Source organism: Vulpes vulpes, chromosome 15, assembly GCF_048418805.1.
Source record: "Vulpes vulpes isolate BD-2025 chromosome 15, VulVul3, whole genome shotgun sequence".
NCBI lineage: Eukaryota > Metazoa > Chordata > Mammalia > Carnivora > Canidae > Vulpes > Vulpes vulpes.
The window spans coordinates 6151729-6176280 of record NC_132794.1 but is presented as its reverse complement, the minus strand read 5'-3'; the positions used below and the strand labels follow the sequence as shown (position 1 = coordinate 6176280).

The following is a 24552-nucleotide window of genomic DNA, read 5'->3' as shown; positions in this document are numbered from 1 at the left end:
GAGTGACAGTGTGGGAAATTAAAAAAAATAATAATGCATACATATAAGTCAGCGTTAATTTTATTACTGAGAACTTGGTAAATTATAAAGTGCTTTTATTCCCCTTGAGCAAACTACAGTTTTTAGAAATATATACAGGATCATTCAGGGTTAGAGAGTAGTCCAATTTATGTGTTAGGGCACAAGCTCAAAACTTCTGGAGGATACTGCTCTAACAGTACATTTGTGATAGCGTCACTTAATACTAACGAGTCAGTACAATCCCCCAAGTCCTACTGTCCCAGATGGTGTTGGTCAGTCACGGGGTTGGGAGCAATGAGAGCTTGAGGCATTGCTGCTTCCCTATAAATAATTCCCTACTTGGGTATGGCGGCAACCTCCTTCACAGAGTAAAACTTTGCATGGGTCGTAGTACTCCATCACAGTTTACCTAGATGACCACTTTAAATTGTATCACTGTGTGTTCTAAGACTGTCTGTGGTGAAGAGAAACTTGGATGCAGACATTACAGTTTTGACTCAGAGCAATTATCTCTAGTTTTTATATTTTAAGGACTTATCATATTCCAATTACACTTAATACAAAGTTGTTCTCCTAAATCCAAAATAAACTTCCCATCATTGCTGTAGAAGCATGAGAATTTTTAATCTCATCAGAATTTTCACTGGCATATTATTTTTTTCCATTGGCGTATTAAAAACAAATCTGAGAATGGCAAAAGGTGAAAGCATGTCTGAATCAAAATGAAAATGTACTGGCCTATTTCACATACTTTTGAAGTACTGACATCACTGGCTGCTGTGGTTGGTGATAAATCCACAGAGGGGAAACCTTTTAGTTGCAAATCATAGTAACCTCTCTCAAGTAAGGCTTTTCGGAGCTGGTTTAAGATGACTTCTTCCTTCTCTGCCCTTCACTGATAAGCAATGAAATGATCAAAACTCAGGAAGCAAACAGCATTATCACGGATATTCATCCCTCCAAAAGCACAAGTTTCCAAAAAGATTCCATACGCTGGGAAGTCTCTTTAGAGGGTAACTGTAGGCTAACAGGTTTTCTGTTAATTCCCCGATGCTTTTCTCTTTTCTGGGGGAGTTGAACACTGGAGTTAACACTGAGAAGTCAGCTTCTACAGTAATAGCCACCTCAGGTCAGGAGATGGTCTGAAATAATTCCATAATCAAGACTTGTTCCTCACTAGCTTGGTCACTTTTATGGCTGAAGAGATGAACTTAAATTCATCCGTTAAGTCTTCCCACACACTCAGTGATGGGCACCATAGAACTTGTGCTTTGCTTCAACAGCTAATAGCTCATCACTCTACAGCCATCGCTCACCCCCAGGAAAGTTGTTAATGGCCATTCTTATTCTGAGAGACTTGTGATGGCCACTGCAATTTTTTTTTTCTAAAAATCTGATAATACCTTTATGAAGTGTGAATCCAGTAATCTTGTATCTGTTTAATGAACTTTCTAAATTTAAATTTAACATACAGTGCAATATTGGTTTCTGAATTTAATGAAGTTTCTGAGAGATCTCAGAGCATTTCAAACCATTGGGCAGGATAAGGTATCAGAATAAACACTGGTTTCCAATCTACTTTATTACTTCCCTAATGAAAAGCATCAGGGCACAGGTAATCCAAGGACAACCCCCTTTCAGGCCCATCTTTCAACTCCCTTCAGTCCCCTTGGCCCATATGACACAGTGTGGCCCTACATTCTGCGTGCATGATAAAGAATCACAAATGGACAAAGGCTTGAGGTAAGATAGAGCTGTTTAAGAGTAAAGATGAGTTAGTTGCAAAGGAAATCGATTGCCTATTGCAGACTTTATAGAATTAATCAGCTAGAAGGCTTGAAATCTTTTAAAAAAATGTTAGGGTAACAAAACTAAATTTATTATACTCTATTTTAGTTAGTAATTGATTTTAAAAATAAAACTGATCCGTAGATGACAACAGAGAGTCAGATGTGGCAATGAGCTAATTTAGAAAAGTTTGAGAGATCTTGTGCAGAAGTGGGAAATCAAAGATTTGCCAGTGAAACAGAATTTTTTTTTTTGTCCCGCGCCAGTGAAACAGAATTTCACAGGTGAACTGAATGTGTGCACAAAGGCTAATGACTAAGACTGAATCAACACCTAGAAAATCACCTTCAATATATTAAAAATGAGACTGTTTAACCACTGATCAAAGAGGTTAAAAAAAAAAAAAAAGAGGTAATAACTTCTAAATAACATTCGTGTAGACCAGGCTGCTGCCGTCCATGCAAACTGTAACTGGTTGTCTCGTTTCACTTAGGGAAGTCAGAACGCCTCTTTAGGAGTCCAGATTCCCATGAAAGGTTTAATGAATGACAAAACTTACCTTAAAATTAACTTAAAAACTAAAGCGTGACCAGAAAACAGGCTGAAACACTGATAATTAAATTCAATGAAACTATAGATATCTATGACAAATATATATCCTACAGTTACTTACATGCTGCTAAAGACGAGCCTGCAGATTTGTAAGACCCAAGTGTTTTAACTGCCCCCATCCAACCTCCCTACATCAGATCCGTACAAGCGGTCCTTGAGGAGACACCAAGTAAAGAATTGGTATTTTTCTACCATATTCACAGTGTAGTAAGGAAACAGGTTGGCACATTATTAGAGACTAGTGAAAATCTCCCAACTTTGAGAATTCCCACATACTCTTAGGCAACATTTATAATTTAAGAAAAAAGCTACAACAATCTTATTTAAAAAGTGAGAAAAGACAACACAAGCCCTCACCATTATAGTCTTTACATTTTAATCCTCTCCATTAATTCACAATTTTTGAGCTACCAAGTGGTATTAGCACTTACTAATCTAGTTGGACTAGATTTTTCCACAATATTCCATTTTCTCCCTAGCGTTGACATGTCTTACTTGGTTTGGTCTTTGTTCCCAAATACTACAATCAGAGACAGTCTTTAAACAGTGACATTGCAAATTTCTTATGGTTTCTGCTTTATTACATCCTGTTATCCACAGAAGAAGTTGAGATGGACTTACAAAATCATTAATGGAAAGTTCTTCTGCAGGGAGGGTGCTGTGTCGCACTACATCATACCAGAAGACAACTCAACCACAATTTCCATACAACGTAAGACACTTAAGTGTTTGTAGACAACTCCAAGATGCTGAATAAAGGAAATATGCTGACTTAACATGGATGAAAAGGATGGAGCTGGTATTTCAGCTATAAAGGGCAAGGCAAACAGACCTTTTCTAGCCATTTAAAAATTACTCAAAAAAAAAAAAATCAATACAGTTTGAGTAGAAAAGAAAACCAAAAATACTGTAAGCACCTTGAGCAATGTTCTCACATTCTACTAATACACAAACCTCTTTTTTTTTTTTCCAGGTGGCACAAATTCAATGTGTCTGACAAGAGACTGAAGTCCTTTCAATGTAGTTTTTAAAACAAAACACTAAAGTTAATAAATTCTACATTCTGATTATTCTAAAGAAAAAAAGGCTAGAAGAGGGACAGGGAATGTAGTATGAACCCAACGCTGTTCTAAGAATTTTTACCTTAAGATGTCATCAACCAATAGTGTGAAGATTTAGTGACATGCTTTATTATTTTTGGACACCAATACCTGCAAGGTGGCATTTTTACTGGCTTGTTTCATACCTCCTTTTTCATTTGCAATTCTAGGTTTTGAAGTGCCTTTTCCCCAAATCTAAGTTCTTTCTCCCAATTTTCATGCTATAAAACTAATTTGCTTTTTAGATACAACACTCTACCACTTAGATGAAACTTCTGTGTTGTAACATAGAAGCTGTGAGTAAATGCTTTATCATTCTTTCCAAGAAATCATTACACTGAGAAAGGATTTAATCAGAGATTTTCCCCTAAAATAAAAAAGGGAGAATGACCACCCTAACAATGATGTGAAAATGGTATACCTTCACTTTTATTCAGAAGTTACTATACATTGCGGGTATGCCCTTTCAAAGTTAAGTCTGATATGAAAAAAAAAAAAAAAAAGCTCTTTTAAACCTCACCTATTTTTTAAATGTTTGACACCTTTTTTTCTTAATAGTCTGTCTTTCAAAGGAATCAAAACTCAAATCTAAACACCTCAGCCCTTTTTTTCAACCATAAATGAATAAAATCATAGGACTTTGGACATACACAACCACAGCAGTTTTTTCTTGTTGTTCATATATACCATTAAGTGACTTCAAGTGCAATGAAAAGCTATAGCACTTACTTCCAGATCAGTTCACATTCAATCTGCAAGCTTTTGTCTCTTTTCACAAGAAAATACAAACTGATCCCAAACACATTAAAGTACATCCGTGCATTAAATCCCTGCGCATTTCGCATAAAGAGAAGTAGAAAAAAAGTCAAACATGTTCTAGTGCTCAATGTAAACATTTTTGAACTATTAATTATTTATTAATTTTCCTTAAAGTACTTAGGAGTGTGTGTCACATATTCAAAGTTAACCTTAGGAATAGCACCATGACCAAAAAAACCCATAAAAATGATTCTCACTATAATCCCTTAGTTTTACTTCAGAACATGAGAAGCTACCATTGCCAACCATGCCTTCAAACTCACGAGGCCAAATTCTTGTTTTTTTTACCCAGATGAAACCCAAAATACAGACTTCTGTACACAACGGTCTAACCATTTTGGACAAAAAGAAAAATTAATAATTGGCTGACTGGCCAATCTATGACCAGTTAATTCAGTCCAAAAGATAAGAATAGTTCTACTGATGAAGCCTAAATGATCAAAGTCTCATTTTACCTAAAGAATTTATGTATTTATGAACATATTCTACGTTTTATTTATGGATTTTTTTGGTACCTTTTTGCAGATGATGGTAAACATGGAGTTATAACCCTGAGAATAGATATAAAACAGAGAAGCTTTAGAAGAGTTTAAATAAATTAATGGATAGGCTATCTATCACCATTGCTTAAAACTAGGGAAGTAAAGAACATTCCATTAATGTTTTCAGGTCAATAGTCAAGGACAATTCTCCTGAATCACTCTCTTTACTATACACTTAACACGAGCTTTATAAGAAGAGCATCATAGTTTTGAAGTGGTGATAGCTCTCTAAACAACCAAGGGAAGGGTAGGTCTCTCCCATCTATCTCAGTTGGTTATGTCCAAAAACAGCCTTCCCCTTACATTAAAGTACAGAAGTACCTCCTGCCATGTCGAATGGAATAGATAACTGCAAAGTAACAACACTTGAGAACATTCTCTAACACTGACACCAGAGTCTGATGCTTTTCCATACCTGACACCTTCAGGATACACAGGAGAAAAGGGTTAATTTTGTCTGAAACCAAACACAGGGCCAATAAATAACAAAGGTGGGAGTACTGTAACATACTCCTCAGCTACAAAATATGTAAACCATTTGAATCAAGTCCATCTTCAGGCACAAACAAGCTAGGAATGGCCACCTACACTGTATGGAGTAGCACAACCTATCACGCATAAATATTTGGCTCGAAAATAAGTGTACTTATTTGATGTATTTGATGTGATAGAAGTTTCATTTTAAATGGATTCCAAAATTATTTTCCCACAACACATGACAGTTTCTTAAGATTTAAACTAGAGGTCACTAGTAAAGATACACTTAGTTGCCCCCGCAAAGAATGCCTGGGATTGCACATGGCAGCAGTAAGCTAAAACAAAGAGATGGAGAATGACATTGAACTATTTTCCTATATAGAGGAGATTTGCGATTGCACTCTTAACAGAACTCAACTCTAATCTCAATGGAAATGGGGGGAAACTACATATAATTTAAATACTCTCTTGGCCCTGCACACTCTATTAAAGAACACACTTTTCCTAAATCTAAGGCACACAAACTCCTCTATTTCACAGAGTAAGACTATGGAAGACCAAGATTTTGGTTAAATCCCTTACATAGAAACCAGGAGATCTTGGAAAGACAAATTATATAGTATTCTGTTAGTGCACAATTCAAAAGAAAATGCTAGGACTATGGTCGGGGCCTTACAGGTTTAAAATATACAATCAAAACATTTTAAAAAATAATTTACCAGCACTTTATAAATTCAAGTTTATAAAATAAAAGTGATGATATTTTCCTTAAAAATAAAGAAAAAGAGAGAAAAGAACCAACAGCATTTGGAAAGAAACCATTTCAATGAAAATGACCATATCTGGTATAATGCATTCTGCTCAAGTAGCCAGGGAAAGAAAAAAAGAAAAAAAAAAAAAAAAGTGGTAGGTACCTCGCCTACTAATCATGGTTACACCTCCCATGATTGTAATGTCAGTATGCACATAATATTCATGAAGAATCTGTAAACATAGGTCATGTGAAATTGTTTTACTACAACAGGACAGGGGTTAGAAACTACCACCTCTTGAAGCATTCAGAAAGTAACTGCGTGACACTTGCTACCATGAAAGTAATGCTTATCGGTTTTGATAACCAGGATGTCTAGTGTTGAACAGATTTCAAATTCTTGCTATCTGTAGTTAAATACTGTCAAAGTAGATCTGCCCCCAAAATGAAGCATATTTTGGCACCTGTGCTGAGCGCTGCTACAAAGGCAAGCAAGTGCAAATAAAAATAACAGTCATGATTTAGTCACATTCATAACTTTTCATAGAAAAATATAAATATATTCCCTGAATTGTAGGACAAAAAATAATTTCAACAGCCCACTTTCACCATAAATTCCAGTCCATTTCCTCTTTCAATGAACTGGTTTTCTCTCAAGGTCATAAGGTGCAATCATCAAAATCTAACACATTTTCTAAGCTTCTGTCGTCATCCCCATCATGGTATCTCACGGTCCTTCTGCCCTGATTTCTCGTTTTTATTTTCGAACGTCGAAGACCTCTTTTTGATTTTGCATAGTCCAAGTCCTCCCAGTCGTTATCGTCCACACTTAGCCTAGGCCTTTTGCTCTGTCTCTGTCGCCTCGCACCTCTAGATGCTGTGGCTGTACAAGCTTTACCTTTTCTCACCGCTTTTGCTTTTCCTCTCGTTTTCCTCTTTTTGGTTTTCGCATCCTTGGCACAGTCCACGTCTGATTCAGTCACAGACACCAACTCGGAGTCGGATTTGGGGCCAGGGTCAGGCCCAGGCTGGGAAGCACCTGCTGTTTCAGCCCGCACGCCCTCCTCGGGCTCAGAATGCAGCCGCTTCCGCCTCACCTCTGCCTCGGCAGCCTGCGACGCCCGCAGCACTTTGGTCTTGCTGAACGGGGCCTTCCCGTAGGTCCTGAGCCTCCTGCCGTTCCACCTGCGCAGCCCGTAATTCAGGTCCTCCTCGAACGTATTCTCTGCGGTAGCTTTCTGCACCAAAGCAGATTCTGAAGGACATTTTCTATCCATCTCACCCCCTGGAATATGGCTTTTTGACTCTTCCTCTGAAGACCCAATCGAGGAATTCTTTGTGTCAGAAGGTCCAACATTTGTTCTGAGACTCTTGCTGTGCCTCTTCTTATGGTCGGGGCTCAGCAGACCTTCGGAGTCCGAGTCTCCATTTACAAACGGACGAATACTCTTCGCACTGCCTTCCGAGTCCGCTTCAGGTGGCCTCCCTTCACAGGCACACTTCTCATTTGGCACTTCACAGTTTACGTCTCCCTCAGAATCACTCACCGTCTTCTTCGCTGTGGCACCTGCAGAATGGAGGGGCTTCTTCCTTCCATTTTTGCTTCTAGTACACATGCTTTCTAAGCAGCCATCTTCCACGTCACTCATGAGCTTAATCTTACTGGCAGCAGTAGTTGCACATCTTCGAGGAGTCCTGAGGAGACCCATTCTGGGTTTTGATGACTTCTTAACCACCTTTGAGTTGCTGTCTGAGTCACTGGAACAGACCCTTTTCCTGGAAACTTTTCTGCTCTGACCATGGTCCTGTGATGTAGAATCTAGAAATTAAAAATTATAAGTATTTCTTTAATCTCCAAGAGTATGTGTAAAGGAATTAAACGCTCAACATGTTAAACAATGGAAGTCCAGAATTCCTCCTGGAAGGAGGATAGCAGTGAATGCTGGGGCTCGTAATGCCTCAGAGCAGTGACCTCTGTGCCACCTCAGCACCAGTCACTGCCCATTAGTAACCACCCCCCCAGGTCCTGCTATTGACACACACCGGACACTTGAACAAATTATCTACATGAATAACATGAATACAGACTAAACTCTCTTCACCTAGGCAGTAAGGTATGCTAACTAATCACTCTCCACGTCTCTGAAACTTGTGTTCACTTCTCAAGTTCCAATCGCACCAACACCTTTAATCTTAGTTTCAGCTGCCTCCTGCTCTTCCATAGTTTTCATCAGCCTCACCTACCAAGGCACAGTCTTAAATAATCAAGTGATCTTCACTCCTCTGCCCCAGAGTTATGATGAGTAAAGTGGACAATAATACTAACCTAACAACCTTCTCAGAAAAGATATGAAGACTGAACTAGCTAGTATGTGCAAGCACGGGGAACAGCTTCCTGCCCTACAGAGCAGCTCGGTGGCCACTCTGCTGGTGAGCTGCTAATTCTTACTCAGACATCCCTCCCAGGCAGACAGTCCTACCCTTTTCTTTCCTCTTCCGAAACTGGTAACACCACAGCTTGTAAAGGTACTTTGCCTCTGCTTTTCTGAAACCCACACCCACTACAAGACGTGAGATCTTACTAGATAATAACTGTTTGGCCAAGATTGCCTGTTATGTGAATAAAACTAAACATACTTAACAACCAGGTACACATGCACACAGATCAAGGATGCACAGAGAAGACTGAGAATGCACAGGGTGGACAGAAAACTGGCAAAGAAAAGTTTCATGGGGAAAAACAGTGTATGCTAAGGAGAGAAAAACAGTGAGAACATGTCAGTGAACCAAGGTTACATGTTTTGAATTACCTTTCATAAAATTGTTTGGTTTTTCTTTTGTTTTGTCATCCTCTGAATCCAAATCAGTCTCAGATACGTGATCTGAGAAGCAATGGGACCCAGCAGTGGGTTCACACTTCGAACCCCCTCTAATCAGGGTCGCTTCCATTCTGTGACAGCTGCCATCTTCTCTATCTTGCTCTTCAGATTCGGAGTCCTCTGAGTCACTGAAGATCTTTGCTTTTTTAAGGAAAGCAAGATTCTTGCGGCCTGTGTTGTATTTCCTACCGGCATACTTTCTTGGTTCAGAATCTGCTTCCTCTTCTTCCTCTGAGGCACTCTCAGCCTTAAGTTTCTGCCCAGATGTGGATGGACCAGCAGTTCTGTTATGTACGTTATCTGAATCATGACTTTTAGAATCTTCCTCAGAAGACTCTATTTTAAGAAATTTTGTTTTAGAAGTTGCTGGAGTATGTGACTTATAACCATTGGCATGCCAATTTTTGCGGGCTACTCGCAAATCACTTTCTGACTCTGAATCCCCATTTTCAGACTCATTCACAGTATTCTGGGCAGCATGAGAACTGGCCAGTGGTGATGGCTGATTTCCATCTTTCAGATCCTCTTCTTCAATCTCTGACTTTAAGCTCTGATCATCTTCAGAATTGTGTAATAACTTTTTTCTAGCCACAGCAGAAGCATTACGGTGAGGCAGCTTACGTCCAGAACAGACACTTTCAGAGCTGGAGTTCTCCTCCACGTCACTCATTAGTTTTATCTTATTGGCAGCCACAGCAGCACACTTCCGGAGCACCTTCCGGTTATTTCCAGCCCTGGCTTTCAGACTTTCACCAGTCTCCAATGAATTGTTATCCGAGTCACTTAAATAGACTCTCTTTCGAGTGGCTTTTTTGCCACAACCATTCTCTAAAGAAACTGGACCTAGAAATAAAGTAGCAATAAGATTAAAAAGCTCTTCCTTATTTCAACATGTTTAATGAATTGATTCTTTTAGAACTGTTTTTTCTCTGTCTCTTAATGCCAAAACAGATCTCCCTTCTAAATCTAAAAAGCCCTAAGGAGGGATCCCTGGGTGGCGCAGCGGTTTGGCGCCTGCCTTTGGCCCAGGGCGCAATCCTGGAGACCCAGGATCGAATCCCACATCGGGCTCCCGGTGCATGGAGCCTGCTTCTCCCTCTGCCTGTGTCTCTGCCTCTCTCTCTCTCTGTGACTATCATAAATAAATAAAAATTAAAAAAATAAAAAATAAAAAATAAAAATAAAAAAATAAAAAGCCCTAAGGATGGGGATGTTCTGGGTGTTTCAAGTTCAGTATCCAATTCTTGATTTTGGCTGAGGTCATGATCTCAAGGTTGTGAGATCGAGCCCTGCTGTGTGCTGGGCGTGGAGCCTATGTAAGATTCTCTCTCCCCTTCTCCCTACCCTAGCTCAAGCGTTCTTTTTTTCAAAAAAAAAAAAAGGAAAGAAAAGAAAAAGAAAGCCCAAAGGATGGAAAGGATGGAAGAAAAGAGAGCTCTCAGAACAAACCCACACATATATGGTCAATTAATTTATAACAGAAAAAGCAAGAATATACAATGGAGAAAGTACAGTCTCTTCAATAAACAGTGCTGGGAAAACCAGACAGCCAACATGCAAAAGAATGAAACGAGAGTACTATCATTCACATACACAAAAATTAACACAAAATGGATTTAAAACTTGAATGTAAGATCTAAAACCACAAACCTCCTAGATGAAACGCATTGATCTTGCCAATGTTTTTTTTTGGAACAAAAGTAAAGGCAATAAAATGACAAATAAACAAGTGGGACTATATCAAACTAAAAGCTTCTGCACAGCAAAAGAAATCATCAACAAAATAAAAAGGCAACCTACTGATACGCGCAAATCACATGGTGATAAGGAGTTAATTAGTCAAAACAAAGAACTCATACAATTCACTAGGAAAAATTGGATTTAAAAATGCCAAGGATCTCAGGAGACATTTTTCAAAATACAGCACACAAATGGTCAACAAGAATGTGAAAGGATGTTCAACATCATCAACAAGGGAAATGCAGATCAAAAACCACAGTGTGATACGGTGTGATACCACCTCACACCTGTTAGAATGGCTGTCATCAAAAAAGACAAGAAAAAATGTTGGCGAAGATGTAGAGAAAGCGGAACCCTCATGCACTGTGGGTGGGAATGCAAGCTGGTGCAGCCACTGTGGAAAACAGTATGGAGGTTCCGCAAAAAGTTAAAAACAGAGCTACCCTACGATTGATCCAGCAACTGCACTTCTGGGTATTTACCCAAAGAAAATTAAGCACTAATTTTTTTTTTTTAAGATTTTATGCATTTATTTATGAGAGACAGAGACAGAGAGAGAGAGAGAGAGAGAGAGAGAGAGAGGCAGAGACACAGGCAGAGGGAGAAGCAGGCTCCATGCAGGGAGTCCAACGTGGGACTCAATCCTGCATCTCCAGGATCAGGTCCTGGGCCAAAGGCAGCGCTAAACCGCTGAGCCACCGGGCTGCCCCTAAGCACTAATTTAAAAAGATATCTGCACCCCAATTTCATTGCAACATCATTTACAAAAGCCAAGATATGGAAATACCCTAAATGCCCATCGATGAATGAATGGAAAAGAAGATGCAGTATACACATACAATGGAATATTGGCCATAAAAAGGAATGGAACCTTGCTATTTGTGACAACATGGATGGACCTTGACGGTGTTATGGTGAGCGAAATGAGTCAACAGAGAAAGACAAATACTGTAGGATTTTCACTTACATGTGGAACCTACCACACAAAAAAACCAAGTTCACTGATACAGAGAACAGACTGGTGGGGGAAGGGGAGGTAAAGGGGGTCAAAAGGTACAAATTTCTAGTTATAAGTCACAGGGATGTAAGGTATAGCATGATGACTGTAGTTAAGCATATTTGAAAGTTGCTAGGGGTAAATCTTAAAAGTCCTAATCACAAGAAACAAAGAAATACTTTATATATAGTAACTGATGGTAACTGTACTTATTGTTATCATTTTGCACTGTATACAAATATCAAATCGTTTTGTTCTACCCCTGAAATATATGTCAATTATATCTATTTTTATAAAAACTAAAAAGAACATTTAACCATACATAGTAGATGTACTAAAACAATAAACCATTCCATGCTTAGCTTATGGATTCCCTTGATACACATTCCTCCAAAGTACCAACCACTGAGTCTCTTACCAGTTTTTCTTTGAGCAGCTCTGGTTCTGGTCACCCTGAGATTACTGCTTCTGGCCAGCCCACTACGTAAAGAAGATTCACGAGGTCTTGAACTCTCTTTGCTTTCCTCTGAACTATTTGAAGCTGATGATGAAGAGGTACCTAAGGAATCTTCCATTTCACTTTCTAAGAAAAATAAAGCATCAACAGTTCATCACACATATTTTGTCTTTACACACACAACTGACTAAAAGCAGATTCTCAAAATACTCAGAAGTGATATTTTAAAAAAACTGTTTCAAAGAATAGCTCATAAAATTGTGGCATTAAAAAGTACTAAATCAGCACTCCAAATCAAGCTTGCTCTCTTCTTTCTGAAAGTAACATATTAATCCTGTACTGGATTCAGAAAATAGTTTATGTATTTCATAAACTTCTATTTAAAAATGTAACTAGCTTCCCCATCCACTTCTATCCTATGAGATCGGTATTTCCTGTAGGATAGACAACCGCTGAGTCCCATGTCAGCAGACAGGCTTTCAGGCCTTTTGCTAGTAATGCCTATAACAGCACAGTAGTAGTACCACACACGTTTTCAGCTCAAGAGGTCATTTTTGTATGTTCCACCAGAAGGGGGGACAGGGGAGGGATAGAAAAAAACAAGATAAATAATTTAAATAGTACAGGTCACTTCTCCCTACTACCTTCACTGAATGAGTGCATGCTCCAACGTGAAAACTGCACAGGAATGTTTCCTGCTCTTTTGTCTACTCCATTCTTACACGTATCACAGAATGAGAGTTTCATAAAAGTGAGTGGGAGCATGCTGTTAGAGATAAAATTTTGCTCCACAAATACAACCCAACTCCACATTAAAGAGAGTGGCTGCATTAGGACACCAATCACCAAGTTGTGTTTCTTCCTGAAACGGCTCTGCCGTTTGTCACTTTGCTCCTATCCTAATATTCCACTCTACCCCCCAGCAGGTTGATCCAGTTTCCAGATTCTTCCCCTTCCCTGCATATTATTGCCAAAGTGACTGAGCCTCTAGAAATAGAATTCATCACGTGATTCCCTTACTCATCAAGGGACCCAATTAAGTAACCCAAGCTCTTCTGCAAGGCTTGCCACTCTAATATGTGGCTGCACTCTAACTCTCTGGTCCTATTATTTTAGTTTTTTATTAAATATTTTATTTATTTATTCATGAGAGACACAGAGAGAGAGAGGCAGAGACATAGGCAGAGAGAGAGAAGCAGGCTCCCATGGAGCAGGGAGGCCGATGTGGGACTCATTCCTGTGACCCCAGGATCACACCCTGAGCTGAAGGCAGATGCTCAACCACTGAGCCCACCCAGATGTCCCTGGTTCTATTATTTTAAATTATAGTAATTTTTACACTATCATCTCAAGTCGCCAAAATCACTCTTGAGTAACAGAGAAGTAAACATACACCACAGCCTCATTCCTACAATGCTAACAAAGGGTTAGGATCAGCTTTAGTTATACTACCAAATAGCCAAGAACATAAACAGTTTAGAATTCACTAGGCCATCCAGTTTTAAGCTCACATGATTACCATGCCTTTTTTTTTTTCTTTTTTTAATTTAAAGAAAAACAAAAGCGGGACCCCTGGGTGGCTCAGCAGTTTAGCGCCTGTCTTTAGCCCAGGGCGTGATCCTGGAGTCCCGGGATCCAGTCCTGCATCAGGCTCCCGGCATGGAGCCTGCTTCTCCCTCTGCCTGTGTCTCTGCCTCTCTCTCTATGTCTATCATGAATAAATAAATAAAATCTTTAAAAGAAAAAAGAAAAACAAAAGCATCTATTTTGGATTCAAAGTGTGATATTTCTATCCCATTATTTAAAATGCAGAAGATTAGGGGCGCTTGGTTGGCTTAGTCAGTTAAGTATCTACCTTTTTGGCTCAGGTCATAATCTCATGGTCCTGGGATGGAGCCCTGCATTGAGCTCCCTGCTGAGCAGGAAACCTGTTTCTTCTTCTCCCTCTGCTACTTCCCCTGCTTATGCTCTCTCGTTCTCTCTCTCAAATAAATAAAATCTTTTACAAATAAAATAAAATATAGAAGATTCAAGTATGCAGAGAATGTGGCTGTACCATTTGCAAAGACCAGCATTTATCAAACATGCTGTAACTGCTCCTATTTGTTACTTTTGATTTTTCCAATGAACTGTAAAATGCTGTCAGGGCTAGTCTTATTTCCTTTCTCCTCTAAACCCACAGTAACTAGCAATGCTACACAGTTAAATAACAATGTTCCCATCTCACCAGATAATGTAGAGCCATTGTTTAGAGTGACAGGCCTACTTCTCATTCTTTCTGATGATCCTGATCCTGCTGAATCTGAGGAGTCCCCAGACGTCATACCTGAAGAGACACTAGCACTGGTCTTGTGGCTTGCAGAATAAGCAGCCCTACTGGAGGTAGACTGAGTAGGAGAACCTACCAATTCAGGAATTACTTTTGTCTGAGATTTTAACCGCTTCTGCTTGATGTTTCTGGTCAAAGACATGAACAAAGGAAACAAAATTTAATTAAACAGAGAATGCCTAAGTATACTATTACTTAACCCAAGAATTTTATGATCAAAACATTAAAACATTCATTGTTAACATCTTATTCTGACATGGATTACTACTAATATTCTTACTCTAAATCTGACATAATTTTACCCCAAACTGGAGTAATGAACAAATTATCCAGTAGTAAAGTTACAAAATAAGTTCTCTGGATTAAATGCTAAAAGGAGCCAACATATATATAGGCATTCATTTATATTACAAAACTGAGTCTCAATAAGACACAATTTTCTCTCTGGTCTATTTATATGTTCCGAAAGACAGTATAAAATTAAGAGGAGATATCAACAAAACCTAAACAGTAAGAACAGAGGCAAAAAAGAGATCACAACAAAGTAGTTTTTATTAAGACCAATCTGTATACTTCTAGGTACCAACTAGTTCACCATGCTGGGTCTCAAAAGCCATGGATCATGAAGAAAAAGTTAGAAGTTTAGGACAAGACAGTCTTAGGTTTTAAATTACAGATCTGGGTAATATTCATGTTGAGTATTTTCATTTAAAACAAGATAAAGGAGCTTTTAAAGAGTATCCAAGGCATCTGAGCTTAAAGATAACCACAAGATTCTTGAAAGCAGTAACTATTTATCATCATCAAGAAATTTCAAAGCTTATTATGTCAAAATATTAACTTCCATTACTAACAACTGGAGGGCAGGCCAATAAATACAAAAAGAAAGAATTACATGCTTATATTCATCATAAACTTCATTTCAAACAGAAGACAAAGTGGTAAACACCACCAGAGTAAGAATGTTCCCTTTTTATCCTAGGTCTTTCTTAAGTGTTACTCTTCATTGGTTCAAAGAAAGAGTTTTTTAAAATAATTAAATGAAAAAACTCGTATGATAACAGAAAAACCAAACTGAGGGTCATTTTATAAAATAAATGGCCCATACTCTCCAAAACTGTCAATTAAGAAGACAAAAGTTGAAAATAAAAGTCTTGATTAAGTCTAAAGAGTGGGCACCTGGCTGGCTCAAGCCGGTGGAGCCTATCACTTTTGACCTCAGCACTGTGAATTCGAACCCCACACTGGCATAGAGATTACTTAAAAAAATAAAAAATAGGACTATGTGATGATTAAATGAGTTAATTTTTTTTTAACAACAGACTAAAGAGGCAATAACTATATGCAATGTCAAATCCTCATTTGAGTCTAGATTAGAAAAAAAAAAATTGTCCTAAGAACATCATTGGGTCAAACAATAGTAATACAGTAAGTAAGGTGTAGTTAGAATCCTACTAACCTAAAAAGCAAACCCACACTAAGTATTTAGGATCTGTAAAGGTTTTCTCAGAAATATTCTTTTGAATGATTTAGAAGAAAGATACCTAGCAAAAAGATAAAGCAATGATAAAGCAAATGTGACATACTATGAAAAATTGGTGAGTCCAGGTAAGGAGTATAAAAGAGTTCTTCTGATTATTATTCAACGTTATCTATAATTCTGAAATTATTTCAAAATTCAAAGTTGAAAAAAAAAGAGGGAGGGAGGACTCACATAGTACTTCGTAACGTATGTTCCTGAATTACAGGCTATAAAGCAGCTAAACAGGACAAATTCAGTTACCCAAGGAGCACATGTTTATTTGCTTCAGGGCAGCTCTGTTATTCTAAACAAGGAGATGAAGATGCAAGGAGGACTTTGGCAGATCCTCTCACCCAAAAAAGCAAAAATAAAACTGGCAAAATCATCCAAAAAAGTCATTTCACAACTGTGGAAAACAATCACAGGCACTTAACAAATTAAAAAGTGTTTATTCAAGAAAACCTTCTGAATCTAAGAAAAAACTTAGAGTTTTTGGCATTTTACCTTTGGGCTCCTCTTAGTCACACACACCCCAAACCTGTGGCCCAGCCTTGAGGATCAGGATGAGGAAGTGGAGGGAGCTGGTGCCTGATTTGGGAGCTTCACCAAACAGGGACATGCCCTGTCCAAGGGCACTACACTCACTGCTGGCAATCCAGCCAGGCCAATCCTAGAGCTGCCTAACCTGCCACACTGGTGAAAGTAACAGAGTTCCGTCAAAAATTTAAAGGCATCTAGAGAATGAGAGACAGTCACAGGAGTCTCTGAAAAGTTCCAGTGTCTTCCTGGGGATGTGGAAGGTTCTACACATACTCAACAAAGAGTGGAGAGAGTCCTGTTATCTAGTCATCCAAGGATGACCTTGAGACTCATGCCTGAAAAATATAAGTGGAAAGTGAAGTCTGCTTCACTCCACACAAACCTTCAAAAAGTGTGGAAGGCTTACTGAAAATGTTTAAGCACAAACTTCTGACCACTGAGCTATGCTGAGTCAGGGAAAACAGCTAGGAAGACAAGCCAAAAAAAATTTTTAAATTTTTTAAAAGCAGACTTCTGTGGCTTAGCACTGTAGGAAACACAGACTACTAAAGTGGTTTAGGAGACTCAATAAACAAAGCCAGCAGCAGCAAGCATCATCACAGGGAGAAGGATCAGAATCCAGAGTTTCTACAATAGGTCAACAAACAGCGAGAAAACCTGAAGAGATGGTATGTCCAAAATGGCCATGTTGTATTAGCAAGTATGTCCTGTTTCCAACAAAATAATAGAAGACCTACCAGGAGTTAAAGAAGTCCACCCATATATAAGTAAAAATGCAGGCAACAGAAAATGTCTCTGAAAGGACACAGATGTTGAACTAAGGATATTTAAATCAATTATTATAAACCCATTTGGAAGAACAAATGATGTTTACAGAATTAAAGGAAAGCACGATGACGGAGAACATCAATGAAGACACAAATTATTTAAAAAAAAAAAAAAAAAAAAGATTCTGGAGTTGAAAAGCACAGTAGCTTAAACAGACATTCAGAAGACTGGTCCGGCAGCAGATATGTGCTGGTACAGGAAGCTGTGACCTGACCAGTCAATGAGCATTACCCCAGCTGAAGAACAGAAAAAGAAGGAAAAATGAAGGAAGCTTCAGATGTATAGTAGGAGTCCCCAAATGAGAGGGAAGGAGCAGAAAATATTTGAGTAACGGCTAAAAAACCACCCAGATTTGATGAAAAACATTCCTCTACAAAGTTGGAAAAATTCCTACACACATCATAGTCGGTTGCAAAATGCAGACAGAGAATTTTGAAAGCAGCAGGAGAAAAAACCATTCTGTATGTACAAGGGAGGGAATGTCAGCAATACAACTCACCAACTTCTCATCGGAAACAGCGGGGGGTGAGCAGGCAGGCAGTGGGAGGCAATACTCAAAATGTGGGGGTGAAGGGGTAGTTCTACAACCCAGCAAAACTAGTCTCACACAAAAATCGACCAGAATGAATTGCTAGCACACCGGCCTTACGAGAAACAAGAAACCCTCAAGGGCGTCAGGCTGGGAAAAAAAAGGACACCAGAGGGTAACTCACTCCACACAAAAAATAAAACCACTGGGAAAGGTAATCACATAGGTAAATATAATTAACAGTATAAATGATTTTTTGAATTATTTTCTTAACCAATTATAAAGAAAATCAGATAAACCATAACATATAAAGATGTACTCTGACAACAACAGCAGCACAAAAAAGGAAGAGAGGGAGCTCAGTAAGAACAAACTTCGTGTGAGAACTCAATAGCAGTAATCTGAAGAAGATAGTTTTGAAAGGAGATACAGAGTGGAATCCCCGAACTGGCAGGAAGACACCCAGCACGGGTGCAGTGCAGGTTCAAAAGAAGCCTGGACACAGACTAAATTGATTACTCCATTTTCACACTCCAACACTTTTTTAAAATACCCGAAATCTGATATTAATGTAAGCTACATAGTCAAGGAAGACAGAACATAAATATTAAACTCCTGACAGAGGATAAATAAGCCCTGCATGTTGTATTTTTTTACTAGTCCTCAGAAAAAATAGGGTACATAATGTTGAATCAGTATTTCCTTTACATAATCAAATGCTCAGTGGTCGCACAAAGTGGCCACTTTACTCTCTGCATTAAAAAAGAGCTTCTTAAAAAAATAAAAATAAAAAAATAAAAAAGAGATTCTTGTGTAATAAATAATACTGTATTCCTAAGATTTTAAAAATCTCTAATTTTCATTAAATGCTTTAAAATTTACCCAATTATAAAGTATACAATAGCTCTATATGTACATGGTGCTTTCAAGTCATAAAAAAAAAATCTTTCTGAACATACTGTACTCCTAATCGTTTTAGAATAAAATTAAGGAAGTAACACAACCTGAAATTTTTCTAATTGCATGCAAAGCCTGCAGTAACTACTAATTCACCTGATACTTTTGTTAGCCTGATTGACACGGTTACAATTCTGTCGTCTCTTGAACCTCTGGCTTCTTCGGAGTTTCTCATTGAATTTTTGGCCAATTTTAAAATCAGAGGAGATTTTCTTCATTTTTTCTTCAAATAAGGCAGACAATCTCAAGGTCATACTGTAAATCTGCAAGGATATGAAAACAAAAGCAGAGTTACAACATATCTTTTAAAACACTTCACATACACACAAAAAATGTATAAAGTAGGCTACTTGTAATCTGTTCCATCAGTGTTATAGACACTAGCTGTTACAGATTTTATCCATTGCCCCACCTTCCTTCAGCAACATCTGCAAGAACAGGCAGCAACATACTCTTTTTGCTCTCAGGCAAAAAGAAAGCAGTTTTAAATCAAGCATTCTCTGGAGGCTAAGACTTACATATACATGTAAATGTTCTCATTTGGCTTTTCCCATTTTCACATTTACATGTACAAATCCAAAAGAATATCCCCTTCTCCTAAAGTTGGATGTGAAGTTGGCTGGTTTTAGGATTGCCATCTAGGCAGCAAAGACCATGTCTTGTTGGGGCGCAGAAACAAAAGGTGCTTTCGCCTTTGTCTCCAACTTACAGTTTGTATGCCACCTGGATCATTTTTTTTTTTTTTTTTTTTTTTAATTCATGACAGACACACAGAGAGGGAGAGAGAGAGGCAGAGACACAGGCAGAGGGAGAAGCAGGCTCCATGCAGGGAGCCCGATGTGGGACTTGATCCCAGGTCTCCAGGATCTGGCCCTGGGCTGAAAGGCGGTACCAAACCGCTGAGCCACCTGGGCTGCCCGCCACCTGGATCTATACATGACTTACAGACCAAAAGCTATCTTCATCCAGAGGAAGAAAATAGACCCTAGAACTTTAACACATGTAAGACTGTGTTTTAACAGTTTTTATAATTAAATAGTGGCAAAGCTTGCAGAGAATTCAGCAATGTGATGTTAAATGCTACTAAATAACTTTGGTACAGCTACGTATTTACTAGAAGTACTCTCAACTCATTCACAATCATTCTTGGAAAATAAGTGAAAAGTTTAATGTTCAAAGCTATATATATCAATCACTCTGATGCACAGGGCAGAAAGGTGGAGAGACTAACACTAGAGAATCTTTAGGGGAAAAAAAGCGTGTAGGATACACAAATTTCCTGTATGCTTTGTAATTATATATGTACATACATACAATGCATGATATATGTGAAATTCAAAATCCCACTTCATCTTTGAAGTGATCTGACCCTTATTTCCAGTATTTTGTATTTACCTTAAATTTATTATTTTCCTTCAAATCTGAATTCTAGTTTAAGTCACCAATTTTAACAAGTGATTTTTTTTCTTAATCATATTAAGTTTGAAACCTCTGATTTTCTTAAGAATCACAACTTTCATATCTGTCTTCTCACTGGGTTTTATGTAAAATCCAGTAATACATCTGAATTGAACAAAAACATTTAACAAAAACGGGGGCTAAAACTAATAGCTCCTTAAAATGAAAAAAGGGCATGTATGAAAATAACCCACAATTAACATCATACACAATGGTGAAAGACTGAAAATCATTTCCCCTGAGATCAGGAATGAGACAAGATTGCCTGGTTTCACCACTATACTCTAAATTCTAGCTGGAACAATTTAACAAAATGAGAAACTAAAATCATTCAGACTGTAAGGCTGTAAGTGAAACTATCACTATTCACAGATGATGACAGGATCCATATTCATGGCAGCATCACTCCTAATAGCCAAAAAGCAGAAACAATTCAACTGTCTGCCAGGAGATGAACAGATAAACAAAATGTCATATACCCACACAATGGAATATCATTCAGGCATAAAAAGGAATAAAATTCTCATGGATATTACAACATGGATGAACCTTTCAGACATTCTGCTGAGTAAAAGAAGCCAGACACAAAAGGACAAATGTTGTGACTCCACTTACATGAAATATCTAGAATAGACAGACATATACTCAGACTAAGGAGAGGAGACACTGCCAAGGGCTGAGGGGAGTGAGAGTGTGGAGTCACTGCTTAATGGTTATTGTTTCTGCCTGGGGTGACAAAAGAGTTTTGGCAACAGCAGCGATGGCTAAATAACACTGTGAATATAATTAACGCCAATCAATTGTACCCTTAAAAGTAGTTAAAATAATAAAGGTTATGTTACGTATGTTTAACCAAGACTTTGAAATTCTGATAATACACAAAACTCCAATAAATTAATTGGGTGAGTTGTAAATTCTACATCTGTGTATCAAATTGGGTGAGTTGTAAAATATCCTCAAATATGTATTTTAAATAAAGGGGAAAAAGGTATGATTGAGATTTATTTTCTCTCTGGAAAGAAAGGGTCTCACTAATGATGAATACTGACAGTAACACAAGCTTAGAAAAATGTCAGACTTGGGATGCCTGGGTGGCTCAGCAGATAAGCACCTGCCTTCAGCTCAGGGCATGATCCTGGAGTCCCAGGATTGAGTCCCGTATCAGGCTCCCTGTATGGAGCCTGCTTCTCCCTCTACCTATGTCCCTGCCTCTTGCGCTGTGTCTCTCATGAATAAATATATAAAATCTTAAAAAAAAAAAAAAGTCAGACTTGATGTTAAACTGATGTTTAAATAGATGTTAATTTTGCATACTGAATGCAAAGCAAGAGTTCTCAAAGTAAGAATAACACGGGAGTGTCTGGTAATAAATAATAAAGAGTGAAATTAAGGCAAAATGATTAATAAACAGTGATAATCAATAATCATAGACAAGATACTATAATACTAAGCGTTTTACTTTAAATCTTCTCAAATCATTGATTTTTTTTTAATTACCCAACACCCACTGGCTACAAGGATTTGTGATATTTGTGAAAATGTACACTTTCGTATACTTATTATGCTTCAACAAGTTCTGAAAAGTTATCTAATGTGTTAACATTTTAACAATACTTCAGGGATGTACTTTCTACTAGTGTTCTCAAAAAATCAGACAGCTCCTGTGTTTCCTCTTTGGATCCGAAATAGCAGTATGGAGTATGGTGTCAGTAGTCCTACTCCCACTTCAGATCTTCCTTTCCTCATTTTTAATATTCTTCCAGCCTCTATCAGTAAATTTCTAATCCACTTTTCAAGATTTCTACATCTGTGTATCAAGTTCACTGGCTGCCTCAGTCCCAACAATTCCCATTTGTTGCCTTCAGGAAAGGAAAACATGAATTGCTGTATGGTACCAAACAGCAGACATTTGGGCAGTGGCAGAATGCTCTTCTTACCAGTGGTTTTGCTCTCCTCACCTGTCTGCAATGTTCCAACATTTATCAGCAAGTGGAAAATGATCATCAACATAGACTATGCACACTTTTCTTTGACAACAACTTTTAAAATTACCTTTGATCTTTTGTTTGGTGTATATGCTTTTGCATTGCTAAATATCAACCGGATGTCTTTGCAAAATTCCAAAGGGCTGTCATAATTTCCTGCTTCTAAAGTTTCCCTTACTGTTCCAAAATCCATTGGAGTATCTATAATATCTCGGTAGTCCTAGGTTTTAAAAACAATAATTAGTACAAAGATACAATTGCAACTTTTAGAAATGTTAAGTGCATCAGTTCTCTAAAATATTCAAAATGAGAGAGGAGAAAAAGGTTAGAAGACCTGAAGACTCATCAATAATTTTTAAAAAGAGACCCAGACATAAAAAAATAATATACCAAAATGATATACTTCATGGGATATGGAATGGTTTTTATTTCCTTCTTTACACTCTTTATGTAATTTCCAAGCTTTCTACAGTAAATTTGTGCTTTATAATCTTTTTTTAAGGTAATTTTCCATTCCCATATTAGAAGAATGAATACAGATGCTTTTATCCAATTTACAGTTTTCCTGGGGCTGGCCCTACAACATAATAGATAACCTGTAGGATCCTGCCACTATGATGTAGCAGTGATTAAGTCTCAGCCCAAGTTACAGGAGTGTCTGTAAGTTCAAGAAAATGTATATGCAATACAACTCTTCCACTTAGTGGTAAGAGACAAAGTTAACATGAAGCTAAGACATCTTACTCATTAAAGCTTACTTTAAATACTTCCACCCCAATCTCTATACAAAATAAGAAAAGGCCCAAGCATTCAAACAATGGCAACTTACTGGATATTCAACCAAATCAACAGGTTGTCTAAATGGTTCAGAATCTTCACACTGAAAAATTAAGTTCACTAGTTCCTTACACTGTTTCTTCCAGTTACTTTCAACATAGCTGTTTGCTTTGATGCTCCTTTTTTTCCAATCGCGGACCTAAAAACACATTTACAATATTAAGTTTTTTCATTCTTGGAAATTTAACACTGTGGTATGGCATATTACAGTGGTAAAAATGCAAGTGAGTTCTTGTCTTCTGTACTATAACAATGTGGCTACTCTTATTTTCTACCTACTTGGAAGGAACCCACTTTTCTATAAAAACCCAATAGCACCACTTCCATTACTCTGGAAATATTGTTGACCCCATCACTTAACATTCAAGTGTAGAGAATGTTCACAACATATGAAGTATCACCTGTAATAATTTGGTAAGCTAAATAATGGCCCCAAAGATACATGCATCCCAATCCAAGAACTCATGACTGTCACTTTACACGGCAGACTTGACTAAAGGCATGAATCTTGACATGGGAGGACTGTTCTGGATTATCAGGATGGGCCCAATTTAATCACAAAGGTCCTTTTAAGAGTGAGGAAGAAGAGCCTGGGTGGCTCAGTCGATTAAGCGTCCCAGCTCTTGATTTTAGCTCAGTTAGTGATCTCAGGGTTGTGAGATTGAGCCCTGTATGTGGAGTCTGTTTGGGATTCTCTCTCTCCCTTTATCCCTCCCACTCATGATCACGCTCTCTCTAAACTAAATAAATAAACCTTAAAAAAAAAAAAAAAGAATGAGGCAGAAGAGTCAGCAGCAGAGAGTTCAAGCTGCTGGCCTGAAGAGAGAAGAGGGGACATGAGACAATCGGATGACAATAATTCAAGCCTAACTTTTCAATGTTATTTGGGGCAAGCATATTTGGAAAATTAACATATTAAGCTTAAATTTAAGCAGCATTTGGACGTTTAAAATGTAAAGCATTTCTTTCTTTTTTGAGAGAGCATGTGCATGCCTGTGGATCAGGGGTGGGGAGTGTAGAAAGAGAATCTTTAAGCAGGATCTGCAGCTCAGGGCAGAGCCTGCCACAGACCTTGATCACATGACCCTGAGATCAAGACCTGGGCCGAAATCAAGAGTCAGATGCTTAACCAACTGAGCCACTCAGGCACCCCAAAATGTTAAGCATCAACAATCTTTACTTTTATTATTAGAACTTAAAAGACCTGCTGGTGATAAAATTCTAACCACATATCCAAAACTTAATATATCCGTACACTGTTCTCTTTAACTCCATCCTTTTAACAAGTCATTTTTTAAAAAGGTTTAATCATCAAATCCTACAAAGTTCCCCTTATAATGGCTGATCCTCTCCCTGACTCTCCATTCCATACAAGCACTGTCCT

General features: G+C 38.1%; 1 protein-coding gene across 1 annotated transcript in view; it reads right to left on the bottom strand.

Annotated features, from left to right (window-relative positions):
- BRWD1 (bromodomain and WD repeat domain containing 1) overlaps positions 1–24552 on the bottom strand; it is a 117791-nt gene that overhangs the window by 6755 nt on the left and 86484 nt on the right. The window contains exons 35-41 of the mRNA XM_072740548.1: positions 23161–23307; positions 22399–22551; positions 18985–19151; positions 14411–14640; positions 12145–12309; positions 8921–9832; positions 7009–7929 (exon numbers count right to left, since the gene is read on the bottom strand). Of these exons, the coding sequence (XP_072596649.1) occupies positions 7009–7929; positions 8921–9832; positions 12145–12309; positions 14411–14640; positions 18985–19151; positions 22399–22551; positions 23161–23307 (2695 nt within the window). The remainder of the gene's footprint in view (positions 1–7008; positions 7930–8920; positions 9833–12144; positions 12310–14410; positions 14641–18984; positions 19152–22398; positions 22552–23160; positions 23308–24552) is intronic.